General features: G+C 39.4%; 1 protein-coding gene across 10 annotated transcripts in view; it reads right to left on the reverse strand.

Moving 5' to 3' along the window:
- The window catches only part of LOC117234727 (zeta-sarcoglycan), a 218,461-nt gene that overhangs the window by 18,585 nt on the left and 176,049 nt on the right, over positions 1–23,827 (reverse strand). For 9 of the 10 annotated variants that reach the window (XM_033496217.1, XM_033496214.1, XM_033496211.1 and 6 more), the window contains one exon: positions 6,854–7,127. In XM_033496217.1, coding sequence (XP_033352108.1) covers positions 6,854–7,127 — 274 coding nt within the window. Of the gene's footprint in view, positions 1–6,853; positions 7,128–8,096; positions 8,282–23,827 lie in introns of those variants that run through there. The other variant, XM_033496220.1, reaches the window with a different exon arrangement.

Genomic DNA, 23,827 nt, shown 5'->3' on the forward strand with positions numbered 1-23,827 from the left:
TTGGATACTGGATGGAAAAATATGGGAAAAAGGACCGTGTTACGAGTTGCTGATTATGTAATGAAATCATTTTATGGGTTTACAACACTTTATGAAAAATTCTAAATTTTCGTATTTTACATATTTCCATTTGCTATTTTAAGCTCTCTTGCATATAATATTTTGCGAATTTTAAGGTGCAAATTACTACCGGTTAAAAGTCTTTATAACTATTTGTATCTTTTTTTTTTGTTGTTCTGTTGAAAAAAAAAGTTCGAGTTCAAAAAGCATAAAACCGAAAACCTATATCGCTATTTTAGCTCTGTAGCCGCGAAAAGCATCGAGAATCGCGTTCCGCACAATCTGTTAATTTCGGCGGGCTACGCTGTTTGTAAACTATAAGTTATTATAATAAACAGAAATATTTCCTTTTCCTCCACTTTTTCTGATTTTCTTTTACGTTACACGAAAAGTGCCCTAATGATCAGCTTGTACGATATATAAATTCCATCTGATTTTGTACAGAAACATATGAAAGTCTGCCGCAGTTGCAATATCAAGAAATTAATATACAGCTACGATAAGAGCCATAGTTAGAAAGCTTCGAATAACCAACTTATTACATAACGAAGCAACGGAAGAAAGAGCTCGAGAGCGGATACGTCGGTATATCGCGACACAGGATTCACCTTGACCCTCGAGTGTAACGTGGCTGTAGTGTCCCTGATGCAATATAAGAGGGAGCCGTATACAGGTGAACTCCGTATGGATATACGAGAGTTATAGAGGTCGATTTCGTAGGCGATATTACGGAAGAGGCATGGGAGCGTTTGCTTCGCTACCGACCTGTATACGTAAAGCCGTTAGTGGCAATATAGTATCTGTATACGGTGCCAGCCAACATAACGTTTCGAGGTGATATTATATATTGTTCGTAATCGAAGATCTCGTAAGACCTTTCGATCCGACCGGAGATATTGGAAGCGTTGCTAGTTATGAATTTCCTTCTTACCGAGCCAACTTTACGACGGAGTTCGCGCACTAAATTCTGTTTCTCGAGCGACGCGAACATCCGCGATGTAAGCGAACGAAATTTTACGACTGAATTGGGGTGAACGGAGCCAGTGGGACGTGGGAAGGGAGAGTGGGTTAAGTTCGGATGGGTCGAATACAAAAGCGAGGATAGTCTCGATAAAGTTGAACCATCGAATTATTAGATTACCGGAAAGCCAAGGAAGAAGAATATGCGGGGATCGAAGAAAATATTCGTAGCTGCTGCCTGGCTCGATACCATTCCTGGAAATATCTAACTGTCGAACCGGGTAATTGATTTGCGATTCAATCAATCAACAATTATTCTCCCTGTTCGATGTGTTTTTGAATATTTATGGTGAATGAAATATTGGATATTGATAATTAAATTTTCATAGGCGATAGTTCAATTTTTAGTAATGTTGACAGGAACACCGGCTTGCTATTGTATATGTAATTTTCTCTATAAATCACTGGACACTTGCTAACTTCAACCCCTTAAGCCGATAATTATTCATGGACAAACTAGTAACTCTGGAGATAATTAATTTGGGAATTCAGTAAGTTTTGTGGTAACTGCTTTGAAATTATATAGAAAAAAAACTAGTAATAGGTAATCTAAATAATTGCATTTATTCCTGCTATAAGTCTGCGAAAATAAATATTGAAATTCGACAGCATTTAAGCGAAAAAGCGTTAGGATTAACAAAAATGCATTCATTGTATCGATTAAAAATTTTCATTTCTGACATTTACATTATTTATCATATGAACGTTTCAATTTGAATAATTTTGTAATCAATATTATTCAAAACTTACGGGAGCGAACGACATTTCTTTGAAAATAGCATTCTGATCATTCCTCCGCATTGTTCATGTGTATGTGTATGTATGAAACGAAATTATCTCTAAAAGGCATAACTTATTCTTGGAATCTTCGATGAAATACACCAGAAACGGTTCGCTCGTCGATTATCCAACTTCTTAATCGAGAAGAACGATTTAATTTCCCGAAGACGTTGCCCGCGAACAGGATCGAGCAAAGCCAGATGGTTTCGTGATGCTTGGGTAAAAAGGTTTTTCGCAAAACCAGGAGTTCCGCACTCGCTCATCAAATATGAAAAAGCGGAAAAGAATGGTGGATAAGACTGGTAGAAAAAGGGGTGAAAGGACAGGGTATAAAATATTTCCTGGCTCGCGAGTGTATCGCGTTTTCGCTCGTATACGTCGGCTAGCACACAAGGCTAAAGTATTTTTGCTATGGATATGAAGTTCGCGCGTCTCGGGAAATTTCAGATCCAGCACGATCCACGATTCCCACTGTCGCTGATAACGATGCGATTTTTATAAACGGACTCGCTTTCGTGAACACGGACTCGTTCCATTTCACGCTTCAAGGATGACACCGTTTGCATTTTATCGTTCCGCGTTGTTCTTCCCGGGGAGTTGAGTGTTTCATTGTGCCTTTGGATTAGAAATTTATTGTTCGTTTCTATTTAGAATCTGTGGATTAATTTTGAAAGCAGGAATTACAGTCATTCGTTGGTTTTCCATCTGTTAAGAATCGTTTACTAGATCACGCAAGTTACTACGATTCATACGATACGATTTTCTAAACTTCAATCCATCTTAACAATGTTTAGAATGTTTATGAAAATGATTCGAAAATAATTTATTAATAAAAAGTTGCTCCGATTACAGAGTGTCTTTATTCTCTCCGAATGTTTCTATATTTCTAGTAACTTTTACTCTTCCCGAATTTGAACAGATACAAGAGAATCGACCGAATATCTTATTTACTCTCAGCAGTCAATGACGAAATCTAAATATTCTCATGATAAATTTCCTTAAAATTTAACATAACCAGTTTATATGAAATTTCTGCTTCGTTAACGCGCGTCATAGGACAAGATTGAAATTATAGACCTGGCAAATTCAAACCTCGGAGAAAGATTTCATACGCGCCGAGCTGATAATCAAACGTTCAATATTGCGGATGAACGATTGGTGGCGATGGTTAAAATCGAAAGCTCGAAAAATGCCTTACGTCCTTCGTAAATCGTCCATCACAGGGTCGAATCCATCGACAAGCCAGACGAGGCCAAGCAGCTCGTTCTTCTCTCCTACCTGAACCTTGTCGATTAAGGTAAAGACGATGGAGAAATCCCTTTCTATATCCCTGTTCGAGTACGCTACACCATCTCAGACTCCTCTACTCTTCACCGCCTATATATCCGCCATTATCGAATTTATTTGAAATCGAAAGGAGCCACCGCGATCAGGCGCAACGATCCCTCGATAGGGGCTAAACTCGCTGGAAATTGAGTATCAATCCGTAAGTAAGGAGTCTGTGAGCAAGCAAGGATACCCCGTGGGAAATGTAAGCCTCCGCTACTTCTTCTTTCCCACCTTCGTGTTCGTTCGTTCGTTCTCGCGCAAGGCTATCCTGAGAGTCCGCTATCTTTACTTGCACCGATTTCGTCTACGCTTCTCCTATTCCATTTCTCTTTCCTTTTCTCGCCTTTACCCTGTTGCATCGTCGACATCTCTTCTACCACTACAATCTCACGTATACGTCCCCTTGTTTCTCGAAGCGTGTTCTTTGCCGCCGGTGATGGTGTTCCCCGAACGATTCACCTTGACGCGGCGTGAGTAATGTGTGTCGCTTTTCCGTTCGCGAGTCGTAAATAAATCGGACATTCGTGATCGCCGTTATTGTGGGAAGAAAAATCATCCGTTCATGCTACCAAACGTGGATATTCTTTTTTAATAAGCCTGGTGCTTCGAGAATCTGATGGATAGATATTGGCGTAAAGAGTGAGAAGAGTCCGATTAAACGCGGAAGCGAAATTCGAGATAATCAGAGAACGAATAGAGATCGTGAGAGAAAAGTTACATGTTTGAATATTAATAATTCTAGCACCATATTTAACGAGTATTTGATAGTAACTATTTTTTCCAATACGATAGCGAAGCTATTTGATCAGAGAATGAGACATAATTAGAGATAGGTTTTACATTTATAACCCTCTGCAGTCCGAGTTACATTCAACATCTTATCACGACTTACTTATCTTCGATGTGTTAAATTCGAAAACTGTATTTTGGTTACTAGATTAAGCTTTTAGTGGAAGAAGTAGAACGAAACACAGCGTCTACTTCAGGTCAATATTATTACATTACAAAGAGTTAAAAATTGACAACTCTTATCTTATGACAACTTATCTCGACACTTCCTGAATTCTATGAAATTCTTAATCCGATCTAATCGTCACTTCGTAACATTCAGCGATACCCGGGCGTTTTACGAAAAATCGGGTTGATTCATCGGTGGATCGTATAAATTCGGCGATGGAGAGCGTTAATTACGCGGTCTCTGTCGAACTATGGTTCGCAACGCTTGCACGCGGCCACCATAAATCCGTGGCGGTGGTCAGCCGAAAGGTTACACCGTCCTCCGCGATATTACTCAACGCCATTAAATATCGCGTTTCGCGCGGCAGGATTTCGGCAATAACGATAATGAAACAACGGGAACAAGCAGCGGCGGGCATGAGTGTTTTTTCTAACGATCGCGAGCTCGTTTCGACGAGCTTGTTATCAGGCTCGCAGCTCGTAACGAGCGCCTCTCATCCCCTGGCTTTCGGAGGCCACCACCAAGGGGCTCGGTTAATTATAAACCGGGAATTAACCGGCCCACGTAAAGAAGTGGCAAGTGCAAACGACGATTTCCGCGATACCGGGCGCGATACAACGATTCCGGTAATTACGGCGAATTATATTAACCAGCTTGCTGCCCTTCCCCCTTTGTTTCGCGTCTCTGTTCGCGTGGCGTTAGGAACGAATCTTATCTGTGTTGGTAACCGGTTGTATAGATTGCACCGGAGGCCTGTTGTACCAGCGGCGAAACTCGCCTGAAACTAATTTCCAACGACGTGACAGGAATTGATTTTATTAGGAGTGTGTGTTATACCACGTTACAGAGAAATGTTCAGACAAAGTTTTAGGATGTAGCGAGTCCATTTTGAAAGATATAGCTGGTTGAATATTGGCGAGGGAATTGGCGATTGGGCGTATGCAATAGAGTGCATGGTAAGATCAACGGAAAGGACGAGGATAGCGTGGATGGTTTCTTTCGTTAGCGGGAATCAGTAGATCGAGACGTAAGCGATCAGACACGGAATCAGAACGTTGCATTCGGTCTTCGAGAAACGTTTGATTTGATTCTGTAACGTTAAATGATCTGTAATGTTGAAAAGAATTTTATGCGTGTTTAACATGTTGATTACCGTGAGATATGAAAATTCGAGGTTCTCGTGTTCATTAGATTTAAATTCTTTTGATACTACATTAGCGATATAAACTACTAGATGTAGTATAAAACGCATAAACGACTTTATTTCTTTACTAACGACGTATTATATCGAAACAGGCGGTATTCCTTTTTGAGAAAATGCACAAAATTTGTCAGGTAATTAGCGTGTTAATGCGTTCAAGAGAAATCTGCAAAAAAAAAAGAGAAAAAAATATATACGAAAGAAGAGGCGGAGAATAATTTTTCAATTCGTTTTCTCTAAACACACAAAGCGAAAGCCGTTGCAGAGCTTAAACTATCTGGAGCTTGATAAACGTCCGACATGACAGATGATTCGATTCGTCTTCTTATCAGCCATAACGGGCTCGAGTCAACAATATATCACCCCATTCAAAAACCATCCGACGATATTAAAATCTCGAGCCTCTCCATCACGTTGGCCCAACCCACCGGCGTCTGAACAAACCGTTCCAACTCTACTTGACGATCTAATCGGAATCACTGGAGGCGATCGCAGTAGAATGGCACTCTATAAGTGCAACAAGCGACGCGAGGCAGAGCGTATTTGCATCGATTAGGAAACAAGGATAACAGAAGAGAGAGGATGATCTCGCTGAAGCGCGGCGAATCGCGCTTCATTACCAAATAAAAGCCGCTTACCCGCGGATTTCCACCGATGATGGTTGCAAGCCGTTTTGCATATCCAAAGGTGTCAGTGTTCTATTCGTGTTTCCCAACACGAATTCGTTCCGTTTTCTCGTTTCAGCTCGGCGAATATCAAAGTCAGGGATCGTGGCAGTATCTCGCGACGAAATAACGTGAATAGACGCACGTTGCGCTTGAAATGCAACAGCGAAATGTCAGGCGAATTCGGCCGAGCGAAAATGACCAGAGAGGTGCTTCATAAAGAAATTCAACGCGCGATTCCGGAAATAATTTCGACGTGGGAAAAAAGCAAGATCCGTCGGGAATATTAATTCTTCTTTGTGTAGACCGGTCGAGCAGGAATTTGAATTTCTGAAAGGACAGCTTATTACCAAGGTATGTTTTATCAATGATGAGTAGAGGAATGAATGAGGGTATTTCTGTGTAAACATGGTGACCTTTTTTCTGAGTTATATGGGCAAGTATATATCGGAGAATCGAGCTCGTGGAAGTTTTCTTGTTTCGATCTATTTACCATTTAAACGATATATGTAATTGTAGGACAAAGATTTCAAATTTCCAATTCTTTCTTTCTGGTTTATTTGATAGCCACAAAAACACTTGCCCATAATTTTTCTATATATTACACGAGAAGTAGAGAAATGTTTAGGAATGAAAAAAAATGTATTTGCAGTTCTGAGATTAATTTTTAACGTTGTTGCAATTCTAAAACTGTAAACATACGACTGCAGTAATTGGAAGGAGTTGGTTAGACGAACGGATTAACCCAGGACTATTATTTTCGGATTATAATCTATTAAGAGATCTTATGAGTTAATCGGAAAACAAATTCATAGAACATGTTTAATATCACAAACTTACGGAACTGAATCCCATGACCTTAAGCAGCCACACGGTGAGCGCCAGGTTCAGGATCACGATGACCATCAAAGTGAGCACCAGAGAGTACAAACACCTTTTCCTCCATCCATAAACACCTAACCTGAATCCACCTTTACATGACGCGGTGCCGGAAGTGCGGTCCTCGAGAATCGGAGGTGTCGTCCTTGATGATGGCCCTGCCGACTGTCGCACGTTTCGACCTCCGGTCGACGTGCACGGCTCGTCCGACCAGCCTGACTGCCCTCGAGACATTCTGAAATCACAAACGAGTCAACTGAAACATCTGTCCTCTCTCGTTGTACGAGTTCTCATGCGACAAACACGCTAAACACGTGTCATCGTAAACATTAATGTTCTCTTTGTCCAACTTTAGGAAACTAACGAAGTTTAAACCGTCCTTCGTACTTTTAGTTAATCGTCCTTAAATGAGTAAGATTGCAACGAAACACGCTTTACTATACGAATTGTATTTATTATATGCGAGTAGGAAATTTAATTTATAAATTTTCTATAAGTTGTTGTAAGCTATAAACTCAACTGCCCCCTAACTAGGAACTTCTATGAGAAGTTAATAAAGCTGCATTAAATGTAATAGAAGAAGTAGTAGAAAGAAGTTAATAAAGAATTAGAAGTTGATGAAGATACCTTAATTTCAGTTAGTTTTATTCTTTACAAATGTGAATGTGATATGATTTATGTTTGATAAAAACTAAACGACACGTAAAAGAATATGGGATAAATAAAAAATAAATAAAAATATTATTATGTTTAAGGAATTGTTAATTGAAAGTTAGTAGAATCACGTTGATAGATGTAGAGTGTGTGTTGAAGTCATAGAAGGGGACAAGAACAGCGTATGCTATTTCTGGTAATCGTCAGTAGAGCGAGACGTCAATGGTCAGACGGAAGCGTCTTTTATTATATTAGAAGTGTTTGACTTAGTGATCCCAAATTTTTACTACTTATTAAACAAATATTTATGTAGTAACTCTAACGTCGCAAAACTAAAGACAGTTCTTCTCAGTCGAGCAATGCTTAAATTAAATTTTCCCCTTCTTATCTTTAAATTTCAGAGAACTTGGTACGTATTTCAAGCAACAGATGGCAAGAGACTCCTAAACGATAACGCATAAAAAAGTTGCAGTTGCATAGAAAAAACAAAGAAAAAGGACGAACGAAGCCTTAGAGCATAATTGCCAGCGATTAATAAGGCTGTAATTACCAGGCCATTTTTTCCCGATGATTTATCAACGATTTATGTCTCGTCCTCGCACACCGGGTGCAGAAAATTGGTCGTGGATGGGGAGAGGAACAGAACCGTGAGAAGACTGATCTCCGGTTCTTACTTCTTGAAACACGAGCCTTCCTTCATACGTGCCCTGCGTCCAAACATCCCACCCATTTCCACACAGTCCATTTTGCACCGAACCAGCACTGAAAACACGCTATCCCTTTTTCTTTTTTCCCTGAACGCGATACGATGTTGGTAACAGGCAACGGAATCAGATTTTTGTCCACGAGTAAGAAAGATCAATCATACGAAGCATCAGTGAAGAAGCCGCTGAATCCGAAATTAGCGTGGCAAATAGGGGGCCGTAAAACCGCGTACAAAATGGTGTGGTGGAGAACCAGAGGATTATCAAATGGCAGATAATTAACGGCGGTAGAGGCGTGCGCGCGTGAAAAATGGACGAGCCGGGAAAAAGAGCGGGAGGGCGATTAAAAGGGAACACCGACAGAGAAGAGGAAAAAGGAGAATCGATAAGCGAGACCATGTTCCGGGGAAGGAGAATGTAAGAGGAAAGGAACGAGGGAACTTATGTAAATCTGACTGCGAAATAGCGGACGTAACTCTGTGCCTTAATCTCTTGCCTCTCGGTCGCCGCTGACTCGAACGCTTTTACTTGACTTTTACTTACGCTTTCTTACCTTTTACTTTCTTCTTCTCGTCAGTCTTTGAAAATGTGGTCTCGGAATATTCTTTTTTATCCTAGTTTTTATTTTAGCCGTTTGTTTAAATGAAATATTAATCACGCGTAGTTTCTTTAAGACGTCATATATTTAATCAAAGCGATTTGCACGCGATTCAGTGTACTTTCTCAGCAACTAACTGGTTTCGTCAATCCACATTTACAAGCACTATCAGTCCTACAATTGAAAAACTCTGAATGGAGCTGTTTCTATTTAAATTGCAAATTTTATTATTGAGATTCAGTTCCAAATTTGAAGTTTACTTATTATTACAATCTATTTCAAAGTAATTGATAACTTAAAACATTGTTTAGATAGAATAAAGCGTTTATGTTTTCCACAATTGTCGTGGCAATCTTTCTTTCAAATTTATAAAATATCATTATGAATCCTCTTAGCACAATGTATAATACGTGATTTATAATAATCTTTTTATTCCTTAATATATTAATAGTTAACGATGTCACAAAATTTAACGAGCAAAACAAATTTAACGTCAAATTAAAACTTTGAAAAAAAAAACACACATTTCATATGCGTCGACCTAATTGTTCTCATGTCCTGTCTGTCCTTTTTTTTACCTGCCGCATATACTCTGTGAACAATTATAAGGGAAGTGAAAACATCGAGAGACAAATGGGACAACTGGCGGAAAAGAAGGGAGACAAATAGATGGAAACACTAGCATAAAGCGAAAGAGAAGTGGCACAAGGGATAGAAGAAGAAAAGGAGAAAGCAAGAGTGGGGCATGAGCTAAAATATTCAATGCTACCCTTTTGCCTTCTTGTGGATAATTATACCTCTCGTGGATATAAAGAGCTTGGTCGCTCGAAATTAAAAGCTCCGAAGATAAGCTCCTGCGGGGAAGAGAGCCGCCAGCTTGCTTTTCAGGACTAGGAAAGTGTACGATTTTCAGCAAGGGAACAGCCAGAAACGGGGACGATGAGAGGAAGAGGGAGAAAGACGCGAGAAGAGAAAGAAGGATTAACGATTATAAGGACGCTGCCACAGCTGCACGCCTCATCGAAGATTGTATTTAACGAAGGTCTTTAATCTGGCGAGCTTTTTCGGATTCCGGACTCGATTTTCGATATTAATTTCTGTCGCCCTGCTCGTTCCCAGGCACCATAAATAAAACGCGGACACGCGCTAGTAAACGGCTGCAAGGTTTGACATTCTTGATTTTGTAGAATATTCAGAGACCTGTGAACCGTCATTGCGAATATTCAACCATGTTGGGATCGATTATTTGCTGATAAAATTCGTTCTATTTATGATTAGATTTTTTCGAAAGGTGACGTATTGGACGTTCTAAATGTGAAGTATAAACGAAATATATAAATATATAAATATGATATTATATTGTGTTAAACTCCACTTGGAACTCACAACGGTATTATTGAACTATAAATATGATTTTTTAATCCAAGTCTAGTATTTATATTAATAATAACAGATGAATTCTCCGTTAACACAAACAAAGAATAAAATCATTTTTTACAATGTAAACTTCTCTTCGTTGCCAACACGCGTATTAAATAATTCTAACCTCTATTAACCTTAACTTCCAGTACCTTATTTCAAAGTGCTTTACTCTATAATTCTGTTCTGGTTTTACTTTAAAAATCGCAGAAGCGTAATGGCTGCAGCTCGTTTCGAAGCGACGATTTTTTGCCCTGTAGAAACGTACGAACATTTGAAGTCGATTCGAACAGGAAGGCGTAGTTTTATACGCATTTGAAAGTCGTTACCGTGGCGCAAGAGGAGTAAACCGGGAGAAACGGTGAGATTCAGGTTCAAGGGGCAATTACAAAGCGGAAATATACGTCGGATCATAAATACCGTCGGACGTATGTTAAACGGGCGCTGGAACTTTTGACGTAACGCGAAGTTAGCGCGGCCACCGCCATAATTTCACGGTTTCAAGCCCAAAGAGCATTACAAGTTGCGAAATTATCACTGTACTAACGTACGACCGTGTTACACGTTTTTTCCTCCCGTCTCGACATCCGCGTGTACGTATTCTCCGTTTTCGCCCCCTTCGTCCAGCTTTGGCCGCATAACTTCCGTGATAAATAGCGCTTTGTTTAAAACGAATTAAACGAGTGGCCGGTTGCTTACGCGTCGCGGAGCCGCTCGGCTAGAATTGTGGCTTTCGAATGCTGGACACGCGAACCTGCGCGCGATGAATTCCAAACCGTCGACGAAGATGAAAATCTTGGAGGAAAAAGGGACGGGATTCCCGGGATGGATGGTGAATTATGATATCACGCGAGATATCAATGAGATAGTCTCGTAGGGAACGTGTTTTTAGAACGTTATAGTTAATTGTATGTGATTTTAACGCGCTTCAGACTGCGGTATTACCACGAAATGATCTTTACTGTCTGTGGTTTTATACTTGTAATAATAACTGAACAATTCCACATTCAAACTTCTTAGTCCGTATTTTTACATTCGCATTTTTATGTACAAGTTTCTAGATTCGAACTTCTATATTCAAATACAAACATAAATTTTTTAATTCAACCTCAAATTTAAGTCTTTCAATTGAAACTAGAATTTGAATTTTATATTTGAATTCAACGTCGAATTGAGAGTTTTAAATTGCAATTTATACAACGAGAAGGAGCCGCAAGGTTGAGAGGAATCGATAACGTATAATGTATTATATATAATACATATCTTGTGTGATTCGTTCTAAAAACAGAATTCCGAGAACGTTGACAAAAATAGTTGTACGTATCTTGAGAATATGGCAGATACTTTGATTTGTTAGTTTAATAATATTTGTTTCGAGTGTAATGTTTTATAAAGAAAACACAAGCGCGACAAGTCCGAAACTTTTAGTCTTCATACGGTTAATTAAATTCGAAACGGTGACAAGTAAACGTGATGGAAAGGATATTAAGCAAACCACAGCGACTGGAAGTTAATTTCCCTGCTAGGATGGGTAATAACGATATTAACCATCCGTCATGCAGGACAACGTGATTAATTCACGAAGGAAAAATATATCCGTATTTATACGAAATACGGATCAAACGAAGGACCGTATCGACTATCTCATTTCCTCGCCGGATATCGTTTTGGTGAGATTATTTTCTTTACAATGTCCATTGTAATTTCTCGATTTCTTCGCGACAGGATTCTCAGGTTCGTTAAATGTTCCTCTCTGAAAACTAACTCCACTCTTCGTCTATTTTTCGTTTCTGTTCAATAACTATAAAGAAGAACGAACGATCGATCACCATTCACTTTGCTTTTGATGGACAGAACCACGGCGAGGTATACTATTGTTCAAAGGTATCCAATATCCACTTACTTGTTTTTAAAAAGATATATTTTAGTCGTAAAATTATGGATGAATTGAACTGCGATGATTTTAATCTTTAGAATCATCATAGACTCGTTATAACAAAATTGCACAAGGTTAACACTAGAAATACCGATCTATAATAACATCTAAATATGTTACCTAATTAGACTTAAAGCAATATGATGAAGATGAATAATGACGATAATGAAGATGAATGAAGATGAATATATGTAATCATATTTCTGTCTGAATAAAAGCACTTATATGTTTTTAGTAATTGCAAAAACAAGAAATCTAATACGTCATTTTTGCTAGTTTAGAATCAGAATTGACGTTTGTAATTGTCAATCTTTGCAGAACTATTTTATAACTTGACAAGCTCTATATGTTCCGATCGTTTAATTTGCCAATTATAAATCAAATAACAAAAGATCGGTTCAGACATTATAAGAATTAATGAATTACAAAAATTAATTAACAAATTGACGAATATATTATTACTATGTCTTTCGACAAATTATCCAAATTTTTAATCTAGCGATTCCATGAAGAGATAGTGAATGTTACTTCCAATTATTAATTTCTCATTCAATTATGTTCTTTGGACGAACTCAAATGATGTTATTATGATAACGTATTCATCTTGTATTCAGGAATTATTCGCGAAGATACTCGAGGCTTCTTTTCATATGTTTCGTGACAACGAACGTCCAACCAATAGTTTCTAGAAACTCGGTGGATACCCGAGATTCTCTTGGAGCGCGATCGTTGCTCCTATTCGAGCCATGCCAGGCGTCTAAAGGAATTCTGTCGATCGTAATCGGCCAAGCTGCCTCCATTGTGCTATCCCAGTTTCGACGAGTTTCCGCCAAGATTGACCTTTCGGATGGAGTCAAGTAGCCTTTCGAATTTTTGACGAGTAGCAATTATTCTCCTCCGGCCGCGTTTCGACCAACTTCTAGCCCACGTTCTATCCACATGTTAATCGCGAAACTTGCGAGCCAATTTTGTAAAGGTTTCGAGAAGCAAGGCAATCATATACTAACGCTTAATTACGAAGAAAGTTAGAGCAACAAAAGTGTAATAATATTCTTCAACTATTTTCCGGTTACAGATATTAAATAGAAACAAAAACTTTCGAGTAGAAATGTAACAATTGAAGGATTTTCAGCAGTAAGGAGGCAGTGTTAAAATTGAAATTATATCCATTGAAAGAGGAAGAAAAGCATAAGTTTCGCAGACAAAGGTGCAAGAATTTATTACTACGAGTATTGGTTGACTTACCATCGATTGAATTTACAGCGAGTTTCAAGAAGTAATTTCATTTTAAGTTGACGTTTATCGATTTACCGGAATTACTGGGAAATAATCAAAAGTAAGTAGAAAGTGCTGCTTCCTAACAGCTTCGAAATCTTTCCACTAATCGATGTTCAAAATTTCATATCAAGAATCTTTCATAATTCCAAAATACTTTGTACCTCTCCTGTCAAAATTCTCCGAATCAAGAAACCGTGCGCACTAAAAGGCGTGTTCGCCTGCTGGTTCAAGAGCATGCAGGTTAATTGTTTTCTTGTTGACGTTATTGCCGGAAAGCCAACGACTTATCGGGTGGTTAGTCGAAAACCACAGTTCTGTGGTTGTTCAGCGGGAATGGGCGCAAAGGGGTCGATTCAAGCAGCGTTCGGAACAGAAAGGGGTGTGACGTCGACGGAGGTAGTCGGACTTGGTGCTGTCGGCGCCGCTGGTGGTATCTAGGTGGTCTAGCCCTTCTCGCGCTATTGCCGCAAGCCAAACATAGTTTAAAGCGAATTGCCGTTAATGAAGACTCATTCGTCGTAACATCTAAGAAGCTATGCTGTACGCCGACTTCGCTTCGAGACCTTCCTTTTCTTACGTTTCTTCCTTGCCCAGTTCCCTCTTCCTCCGTCCACTTTCTTTTTCTCCAGCTATTCTTACTCTCGGTAGGACAGCGCGGAAATTGCTCGGCAATTTCCATGAAAAATGCCAGAGGTTTACAGTACGACCGCAACGAACCGCGGCTGTCCTCGTCTAGTTTGCCACGGAAATTACGCTACCTTCCTTCCTTCCTTCTCTCTTTCTGCCCTTCGCTTTGTCTGTCTCTCTTTTCCACTATTCTGTTGTCAGGTCGTTTCAATTTTACCGCGCCGGCCAGTTTATTGAAATAAAATTGCTCGCTAGCTGATATTCGACTATATTTCCTGGACTGCTTCGTCCGGAACTGGATTACCGTTGCCGGGTAATTACAAAAATCTTGTATGATTCCTAGAATTTGCTATTTTACGCGTACCCTCGAGCGGGATCTTCTTATCCGTTGCCGAAACGAGAGCTCTGGAATACGTTACTTCGGGAATATAAATAGAGGGAAAATGTGGTATGGTTGCGGAGCCGATGTTTCTGATATCATAACTTAATGAAGAGAATAATGTTGGACGTTTCTAGTGGACGATTCAGTCCTTTAGGGCGAGTCAGAAGCAGTTGACAGAAGATGTACGTCTGGTCAAGGCTATCACCTGCGAGCGAAGAACAATTTTCATAATGTACGAGAGATTTGAAACTTATGATACCCCGTAAAAGAAATGTACTTGTATATAGAAAATATGTATCGTGCATGGGAAGCCTTTAGAAGAAAGTTATCGTGAAAGAATCATCATGAAAATGTGGATGAATCGATTATGTCATAATTAATCAATCGTAGCTACTACAAAGTTATGAAGTATCGAAACTGCAAAGAATCAAATATATTTTTACTACATAAAAAGTCGTCAGTGCGCAAATTGTTTGCCGCAATCACCGGTGGTAGAGTTATTGGCCTCTACAATTCAGCCATGAGCTAAAACCCAGAAATCACAACATCCTCTTACTCTACTATAATTCCCGTAGCGTTTAAAACTCGCCCAAAAAGCAGGAAAAAGGTGAAAAGAAAAACAGCAAAAAAGCTTGCCTCCAAAATCCAGTAGAACGTTTCAGAGGTAACTATAGATAGCCGGGGGAAGCGCGAAAAATTCCATTCGGGTTTCGTCGAGTGGCGACGATCGGCGTGACGTATTGGTCAGTGGCGCGACGAGAATCCGCGTGAAATACGCGGCCGCGTGGTCCGGCCGTATTCACCGGAATCGTCGTCGTCCGCGAACGATTTCCTAAAACGCGAATCACCGAGTGATTTACCGGGAGCGAGGCTGAGCGTAGTTCGCAAATATCCATTAAAAGACAAATCGACAACGCCCGCGAAAATAAACACTTCATCGGATCGAGATCTGACGTCGTGTAGGATTCCGCGTGAACACGCGTTGACCAAGTCTGATGCGGGCCCCCGCGTTTCACAACGTGGTTATGTTTAACGGGCAGATAAGCATTTACAGGGCAATCATTCGGGTCTATCATCGATTTATCGGTGAAACGGCCGACGAAGTAAATTAAAAGGGCAGGTGCGCCGATTATTAACGCCCGCATACACGCCAACCGAACCGACACCGGTCTCTCCTCTCCTCCCTCTCTCTCTTGGTACGTTTTCGATCACGGCATGGCTGCTGCCGGCGCGTACCTCGCGTTCTCATCATTAATATCAATCATCGTCATCGACATTCCGCCGCTTTTCCCGCCCGATAGTACGCCATGATGATCGATCGGCAGCCTCCGATACTGTTGTCGAAGACAAGCTGGAAATAAACGTCGATTTCACGGCTCGAAATCTGTAGTCGCCCTACGTTTACCAACGCGTACACGACACGCAAATGTTTCGAACGAGTACGAATATTGTATCTGTAATAATCTGTATACAGATATATACTTTATAACTATTGCCGTGTAAGGTTAATGGTTTTAATAATGTCTTTTGTACACGCAGAGAGAAAGGTAATGAAAATTATAATATCGTGGAGGCAATCATCGGCGCATCGCTGCCCGAATGAAATCAGAGCAGAAGCGATACAGAGTAAAATTGTTTGTAGTCCCTCTGTTTGATCTGTCGACGTTAATAACGCTGCTCGATTGCGCTTCGATGTGCACCGCCTCTCTGATTGCTATACTACACGAATCTCTCGGACCCGCACCATTTTCTCTATCATTCATATGCATTTTTTCCTTTCTTCTTTTTCTTCTTTCGATAGAATTCGATTGGGTTATGGAAACAAATTGTTCTTTAGAATGATTTAACTGTAACGTTCGTGTACATTTTATTGTCCCTGTTCTAATTTACCGAGCACGGTTTGATAGAATCGATCATCTATGTTTTTTATTCCGCAACGATATTGTAAGTGATGCGTGTATTTCCAACGAAGAACTTTGGATAAAGAAAGGAAAAATAGACAGAAAAATATCGTTGATGGATAACTTTGTTTCCAATTAGATCATATTGATTTTGTTGCCTGTATCGATACATTCCAGTTTTACCGAGCACCGTGCCATGGTATCTGTGTTTTCGATTCTTTCATATGCTTTAAATGGGTGAATATACTGGCCGTGCAAGATCTTGGAAAGAACGTAGAAAAAGAACAGAGCATATAGAGAACAGAGAAAAAGAATACGAAAGAAATCGTCGGTCGAAAGTTTTTTACAAACGTTCTGAAAGCATTCTCTCTCCAAAGAGGAACGATGTGAATCGCAGTGTATCAAACAGGAGGAAGATTTTCTCGGTGAAATCTGTTCGCCTAACAAAAAAGCGATTTGACGTTCAACGAGAAGGGTCGCGAGCTACAAAGAGACGTGAGAACTTCGACATCTGGTATCGCGAAATTTATGATTTTGACCACTGAGAACGTCGCGTCGGTCATATAGACGGCTAAATGTCTATACCTGTTACACGTATATCTCGGTAAACTGCCAACGCGCCGCTTATTTTTCTCTCCCTTGTATCCGACCCACGGCCGATGCTAAATTTGAAAACTTGCCTATCCTTTGATCTGGACACGCTATAACTTCCGGCCACGCTTTTGTTTGCGTTTGCGGACAAGTCTTTGAGCAACGGAAGGAAAAAGGTCGGTTCACGGTTGTTACCTTCGACCAAGTTAAAATAATTTAAAAGCTTTCCCATCTGTAAGCGAAAATCGCTCGTTAAACTTAAAGAAAAAAAGAAAAAAGAAACGATTTTATGGTTATAAATTATGTTTTATCAAAGATATAATTCTCTTATAGGTTTTTTTTTTAGTACATATAGAGAGACAAAAAGAATTCTATCGCTACTTTTTGAGACGTTTAATGGAAAAGTGGTAAAAGTGTACCTTTTTTTCCAAAAACCAGATGTGTTTAAAGAATTTCATCATGAACTTCCATATTACTGTATATAATATGCTTTGACATTCTATCTCATTTGATTCTCCCCAGTATTTAACACGTAAAATACTTGCTTTTGTGCTATGAATGGATCGAATAGAAACATTCCAACATTGATACGTTACTGGCTACAAAAAGTTCATCTAAATTATGAACAGGCTCCGAAAATAAATAATCGAGTATGAACTAGTTTGGGTGAAATATTAAACGTTGCCTCAAACTGAACATACAGATATTTCTATTAGAATAATTTTTTACCCTCAGCGTTCTCTCAAATTAAACGTTATTTCACTTGTATCATTTTTTCCTCTGTATATTACTCATGAGTACTTGTACTGTGAAAAGCTACTCCTCCAAAATTATCAGACTTTATACGTTTCAATGTTCTACAAATACCATGTTTACCTACCAGTAGTATAATGCCATGGATATTTAATGTATAATAAAAATCAGATTTATTTTACGCGATGTATATTTCTACCTCGCTTTACGATACATCGCTTTAGTTGGTAAAGTCGTTCGATCGCACGAACATTCAAAAATCGCTCTTCGATTACTGGGTTTAATGAATCCGGGTAAATTATATCGATTAGCTGAACAAAACGAAATAATTATCAATAAATGTAACGAAATCCGATAGTCGGTCAGATTTATTAGGAAACGTTCGTTCCACACGGACGAAAATTTAAGGGAGATTGTTATCTTTATTCTGTTACATATATCACCAAGGGTGCGGAGATAGTAAAGTAATTGATATGAAGCTGGACGAAAGGATGGTAGAGGTCGGTTAGGAAGAGGGAGTTATACCGATGGAAGTAAAAAGGCTCCAGGAAAAGGAAGAAGGGATGAGAGAAGAAGGAAAATCCATCGACTCACGTGGTAGGTTTCTACGAATCCAAGGAAATCGGTTTAGAGACCGGAAGGGAGCTGCTTTGATCGCGTTACCGGCTCGATCTCGCGGATTAGGGACGATCCTTTTCCTCTTTCTCTTTCCCCTTTGCCGTTTTCTCTCGTACACTCCGCTCCCTATTTTGTTCTTATCCTCTGGCCACCTTTTCTCACCAAATTCGATATTTCGACTGTGACCGTAACTTGCCCTAAGGAAAGCTCCGTTTCCACTTAGCTTCATCTGACGAATAAATGGGAAATAAAAATAAATTCTCGCACCCTGTTCTATTTATTCGCCCGCGTTACGTATGTTATATCGGGTAGCTCGTGGGATTAATTAATTGACAAAGTGTACGTTTTATACGTATTTAACGGCCATTTAGCGTACGAACGTTATTTCACCGTGCTTTTGCGCTGGTACGTTTTTTTAATCCTCTGATGTTTCAATTATTTTTGCTTGATAAAAATAAGACTTCATATAACTTTTTGATGGACGTTATTCATTTTCTTTATATTACCTACTATGCTGAAAGGTTTAGAGTAAAAGTCATGTAAACGTCAATTAAAAAGCGTGACCAAAGTAATTTACATAACTCCTACTTTACAAAAGCTTATTTTACGAGTCAGATATTTTTCAAAAAATTTCCATTCAAACAAATAGTCTTTATGACGATACTATGAACGTTCCAATTTTGTCAAACTTTACACAAATTCTTAGGATTCCCTTTCATGACTACAACATTAACGCAGAATTCAACAACGTAAATTGACTAACAAAAAAAAAAAAAAAAAAAAAAACAGAAAAGATAACTGCGAATAAAATATTACGTTTACGGCATGGTTATTAATACGCTGAGCTCGTTCCTATACAAACAACATCAACTCGAATACGTTTCTCGAGTAGCAATTTTTCTTTCTCATGCGATTCTCGTCGGTACTTCTCGCGTATTAAGCTACTGCTCGTACAATATCAAATGCTCTTCCAGCTATTGTAATTTATGCATCATCTCCGGCCTGGAAACGCTTCACCGGGACGAACGACGAAGGATAATTTCAATCTTCGTCTCTGCTTAGATGTAGCATGAATAATAAAGTTCGGAAAGCGCTACGAAAGTGAAACGCTTCCCTTTATCCCTGTCAGGCAAAGTAATAATTTTTGAGTCACGAAGACAGACTCGCCCATAACCAGCAACCTCTTCGTGAAATACCACTGCTTGTTTCTCGTTTCAGACATTCGACAAATGACACACGACGTCTCCGCGACACGCCTGGGATATCCGTTGACTTTTGCCTTCGGTGTCGTTAACATTTCCTGGTGGCCAGGCGGAGATCTAACATTTCCCCTTTCGAGACCCGCAGAACATCGTGTTTCCTTCAGGACGCTCATTTCAAATCGAGTGCGAGCCGTAGATACTTTATTTCGTGTAAAGTTCAATTTGTCTGGATGACGTTTCGTTTGGATTTCATACAGCGAATTAACCGATTAAACACGAATTTTTTTAAATTAATTTATATTATTGAATTTTTCTTCTCAGCATTGCGGTTATAAAGGATATTAACCGCATATTTTTTTAATTATAATATATATTTTTAACATTTTTTTCGTTCATCCAAAAACATTATGAGTTTATGAAGAATGAAGAAATTTAATTACTTACTACAATAAACTTTTCGTTAAAATTACAGACACTCTATTTATGTTTCTGGTTTGTATATTGATTTTGCATAGAGTACCTATTATTCCAACATATTTGTTGCACGTTAACAAAGCGTTAACAGTTTACGTTCTACAATAATGTTACGTTCACATAACTTTGACGTGTTTCACTGTTTGGTCCTTAATGGATTAATGCTAAAACTCAACAAAATCAGAACGATGAAAATGATCAATTTAGAATTTTTTAGTTTCGAGAACGAATGAGCGTATGAAGGTGCATCGTTATGCAACGAATAATTTCTTAACAAAAGAGGTGTAAAAGGATGAAACAACGCGCAAGGATGGAACACGATTTATCATAAATATCAAGATCATCATTTATAAGCACAAGTATCAAAGGAGAATTTATACGTGTACGCCAATATCTGTGCTTTAGCACATCACTCTTTAAGTTGTCCTGTAATGTATAGGGCGAATCGTAGGAAGATATCATTGTGCCGTACCACCGCATGGCAAGCGTTGTAAACCATAAGTGCGATAGTTAGTTAAAGCTAGTTTGCGAGTAAGTTACCTGCCACTGTGACGTGCCCTTAAAATTTCAATTAACGTGCAAATGACTTCGAGTATGAAAATGCATTTGCTAACGAGCATTTCGTCGTTCCTTATGCTCATTTCCAAAAGAGCCTGTACGCTTGTATTAAAATTTTTTGCTATTTCATATCAATCGATGTAAAGCGATTTCAATGGAAATAAAACATTTTTTTATACATGCTCCATATTCGGTCACTATTACGCATTTTAACATAGGGTCTTATCGTATATCTAGGATTGTCCTGGTCAGGTCTGTATATGTAACTCGATCGAAGATGCGTGATCGAAAAAAATCCGGATTTTTTAAATAAACGATCATAAAAGTCAAAGAATAGACTAAATTATTAATTTATACAAGCCGGAACAAAGCCTTAGAATCATTAGAGGTATCTTCGCGTAAAGCCAAGTAATCTTTTTTTTGAATCTTTCCAGTTTGTCAGTTCTTTTTAACGCTGCAATTAACTTTTCACAAAGTGTTTCAGATTACGTGTCATAAAATATGGTGACCTTGTTCCAGCTCCATCTTTATTCTCATTTCATGTATACATATAGCCAAAAACATTTGCCTATTTTCTACCAATATAGTTCCAATCTAAAACTAACCGAATAAGAGGAAAACATTTCTCTTACGCGTTTGGTATTCGACACTCGACACAGCAGACATTCAGCCACCATTATCATAAACGCTATTCCTCTCGTCATAAAACCGAATCGTTTCTCCGACTCCTCGATACTTGCAAAGAGAACATAGTATCTTTGCGCGTATGCAACCATACCGTATTTTACCTTTCGCGGATTCGCTGGCAGCGTCCCGTTCATATCAGGAACGCATCTATCCAGCGGTCTGCAGCCACGAACCGTCGCCACTCCGTTCATCGCGACAACCCCAATAATGGCTCTTGCTATCCGATCAACGCGCTACGCAAATCCAACGTCCTTCCCTTCGTCCTCAACCCCGTGGTAGTCGTCGTCGTTTTCCTCTCCAGTACTCTGTAGTCAGTCGGCTGCTCATGTCCAACGAGAGTTGAATTTATAACGAGCCGCGGCGAATTTATGAGATGGTCTTTCCACCGAACGAAGAGGCGAGCCGACGGGTGGCCGTATCGGCAGATTTCGAAGGGAAAGAGCCGCAAGAGGTGGAAGTATAGCAGGACGGAAAAAGGGATGGAAAAGAGTGAGCCAGCCAGGGGTAGAGTAGGTGCAAATGTAGACTCTAATCCAAGCGGTGGTGAGCCATCGACAGGAAGATTTATCTCGACGAGGCCAGCACCGTCGACTAACCCCTCCTCCCTTCCCCTACGAATACCCCCGGCAATCCCTCTGCCGCTCGACGTTCTCCCCGAGTTCAGACCGGGGAATTAAATTCGGCCGCGAGGCGGTTAGCAATATTTTATGTCCCGATTCACCTATCCTCTCTCTCTCTCTCTCTCCGCGTTCGTGCGCGTATATTCCTGCACCCTCTGTCACACTACTTCGCCACCCTTTCCCTCCGTCCGTTAGGCGTGAGCGGATGGCGTCACGACGAAGTTTACGCGTTAAATCCTGGCCGATTGAACGATCGGCTGCGACCCCGATTCTTCGACAGTTAAATGGGTGAGACAGATTCGGGCAGCTGGGGAAAATTCCGGGATTTGAATCTTTGGTAGGGCTTTAACTTCGAACCCAGAGTAATAGTTACATGGTAGATTGCGGTTAGATTTTTAGTGAACTTTCAGTCGGCTAGATCGTAAGCCTTGTAGAAGAACGGATGATTGGTAGATTGGACTTTTAAACGTCTTTTGTTCGAATGAATACGGAACGGAGAAATCATGTGATTAATCGTATAATCATTGGCAAACACGCAATAAGTTGTGCAATAATAAAGGCAATTATATAAAAATTACGCTACGTTCTTACTTAAACATAGCCAAATTGCATAAGAAATTTCATATTCCTCGGTTTATCATCAATTATCTAATCATTCTCCAGTTTAAATGTCACTGAAGAATAACGCTTTCGTATGAAAAAGAGTGGAAACTTAACTTAAACCCAATATTCCTACGTAATCAATATCGGAAAGAACCGTATTTAGAGTAGTTAGATGAGAGTTCTTTGTAGCACGATATAAAGCCAGCGACGTTAGAATGTCCATTGACGTGATTAATTAGACGCTGATTGTCTTGTAGAAAAGTGTTCGATATTTCAGAAACGTAACAGGCATTGACACTTCGATTATTTCGGTGAGATCAATAGCGGTGGATTGAATCAGAGTCGATCCGGTATTAATTGTATTCCAAAGCATTGAAAATGGTGAAATTCCGGGTTGGTTTCGTATAGTACGCGTTCGTGTGGCCCGCACACGTGTAAGAACCGACAGCTCGGCACACGGAAAATCCCACATCGTGGCTTTACTCGCCGGCGAAACTAATCGAATGAATAAAACAGCGGGCGTTAACGAACAGGTCGGTCCCTCTTGGCCCTAGTGCCGGTTCCCGAAACTTTGCTAATGGAATCGTGCTCGCTCGTAAAGGAAATATTAAATGCTCGTCCTACGTAGTTCTGGTTTCGATTCCTACCTTTGCTTCATCAGTGGGAAGATCGCGAGAAATTTCCTCGTTTCTACCGATCGTGGACAAGACGTCAACTTGTTTGACGAACAGATGTCACTTTAGTTTCGTCTTAATAGTTCTTGGATACATTGTATAATTGATCAAATTTGATTTGATTTGAAAATAAATTGAATTTTAATTTTCTATTTATCTCATCTGAATAATTTTAACGACTTCAAGAGTTGCATAATAAGAACGAGTAGAGAATAATAGGGAACTGTATTCTATACTCTATTCTCGACTATGGAACTATAATAATATATTATATTATGTTATATTATATATAATATTATATTACAATAGTAAATGTAGAATATACATTAACGTAAATTATCTCTTGTTTATTCGTTCGACATTTGGATCTGAAATTCTCCCATTATCACAGATTCGAAACTTCAGAGTGAAATTTTTGAATTGTAACGTTAAATGGAGGGAACAAGCCTTTGTTCATATACTCGATCAAAAATCATTCGATTTTCCAACAATTGCGCATTAATCTACAAAATTACTATGAAATATTATAAATTTCTATCGCTCTAATGATTTCGTTCTTAACATTGCCATCTACGAGAAATAAAACCAATGTAAACGTGGGAGAAACTTCGTTAATAAACTCCGTAGCCAATAAAAGCATTTAGATAGAACGACGT

The sequence above is a fragment of the Bombus vosnesenskii genome, unplaced genomic scaffold (genome assembly GCF_011952255.1).
Source record: "Bombus vosnesenskii isolate JDL3184/JDL3185 unplaced genomic scaffold, Bvos_JDL3184-5_v1.1 scf7180000013308, whole genome shotgun sequence".
Taxonomy (NCBI): domain Eukaryota; kingdom Metazoa; phylum Arthropoda; class Insecta; order Hymenoptera; family Apidae; genus Bombus; species Bombus vosnesenskii.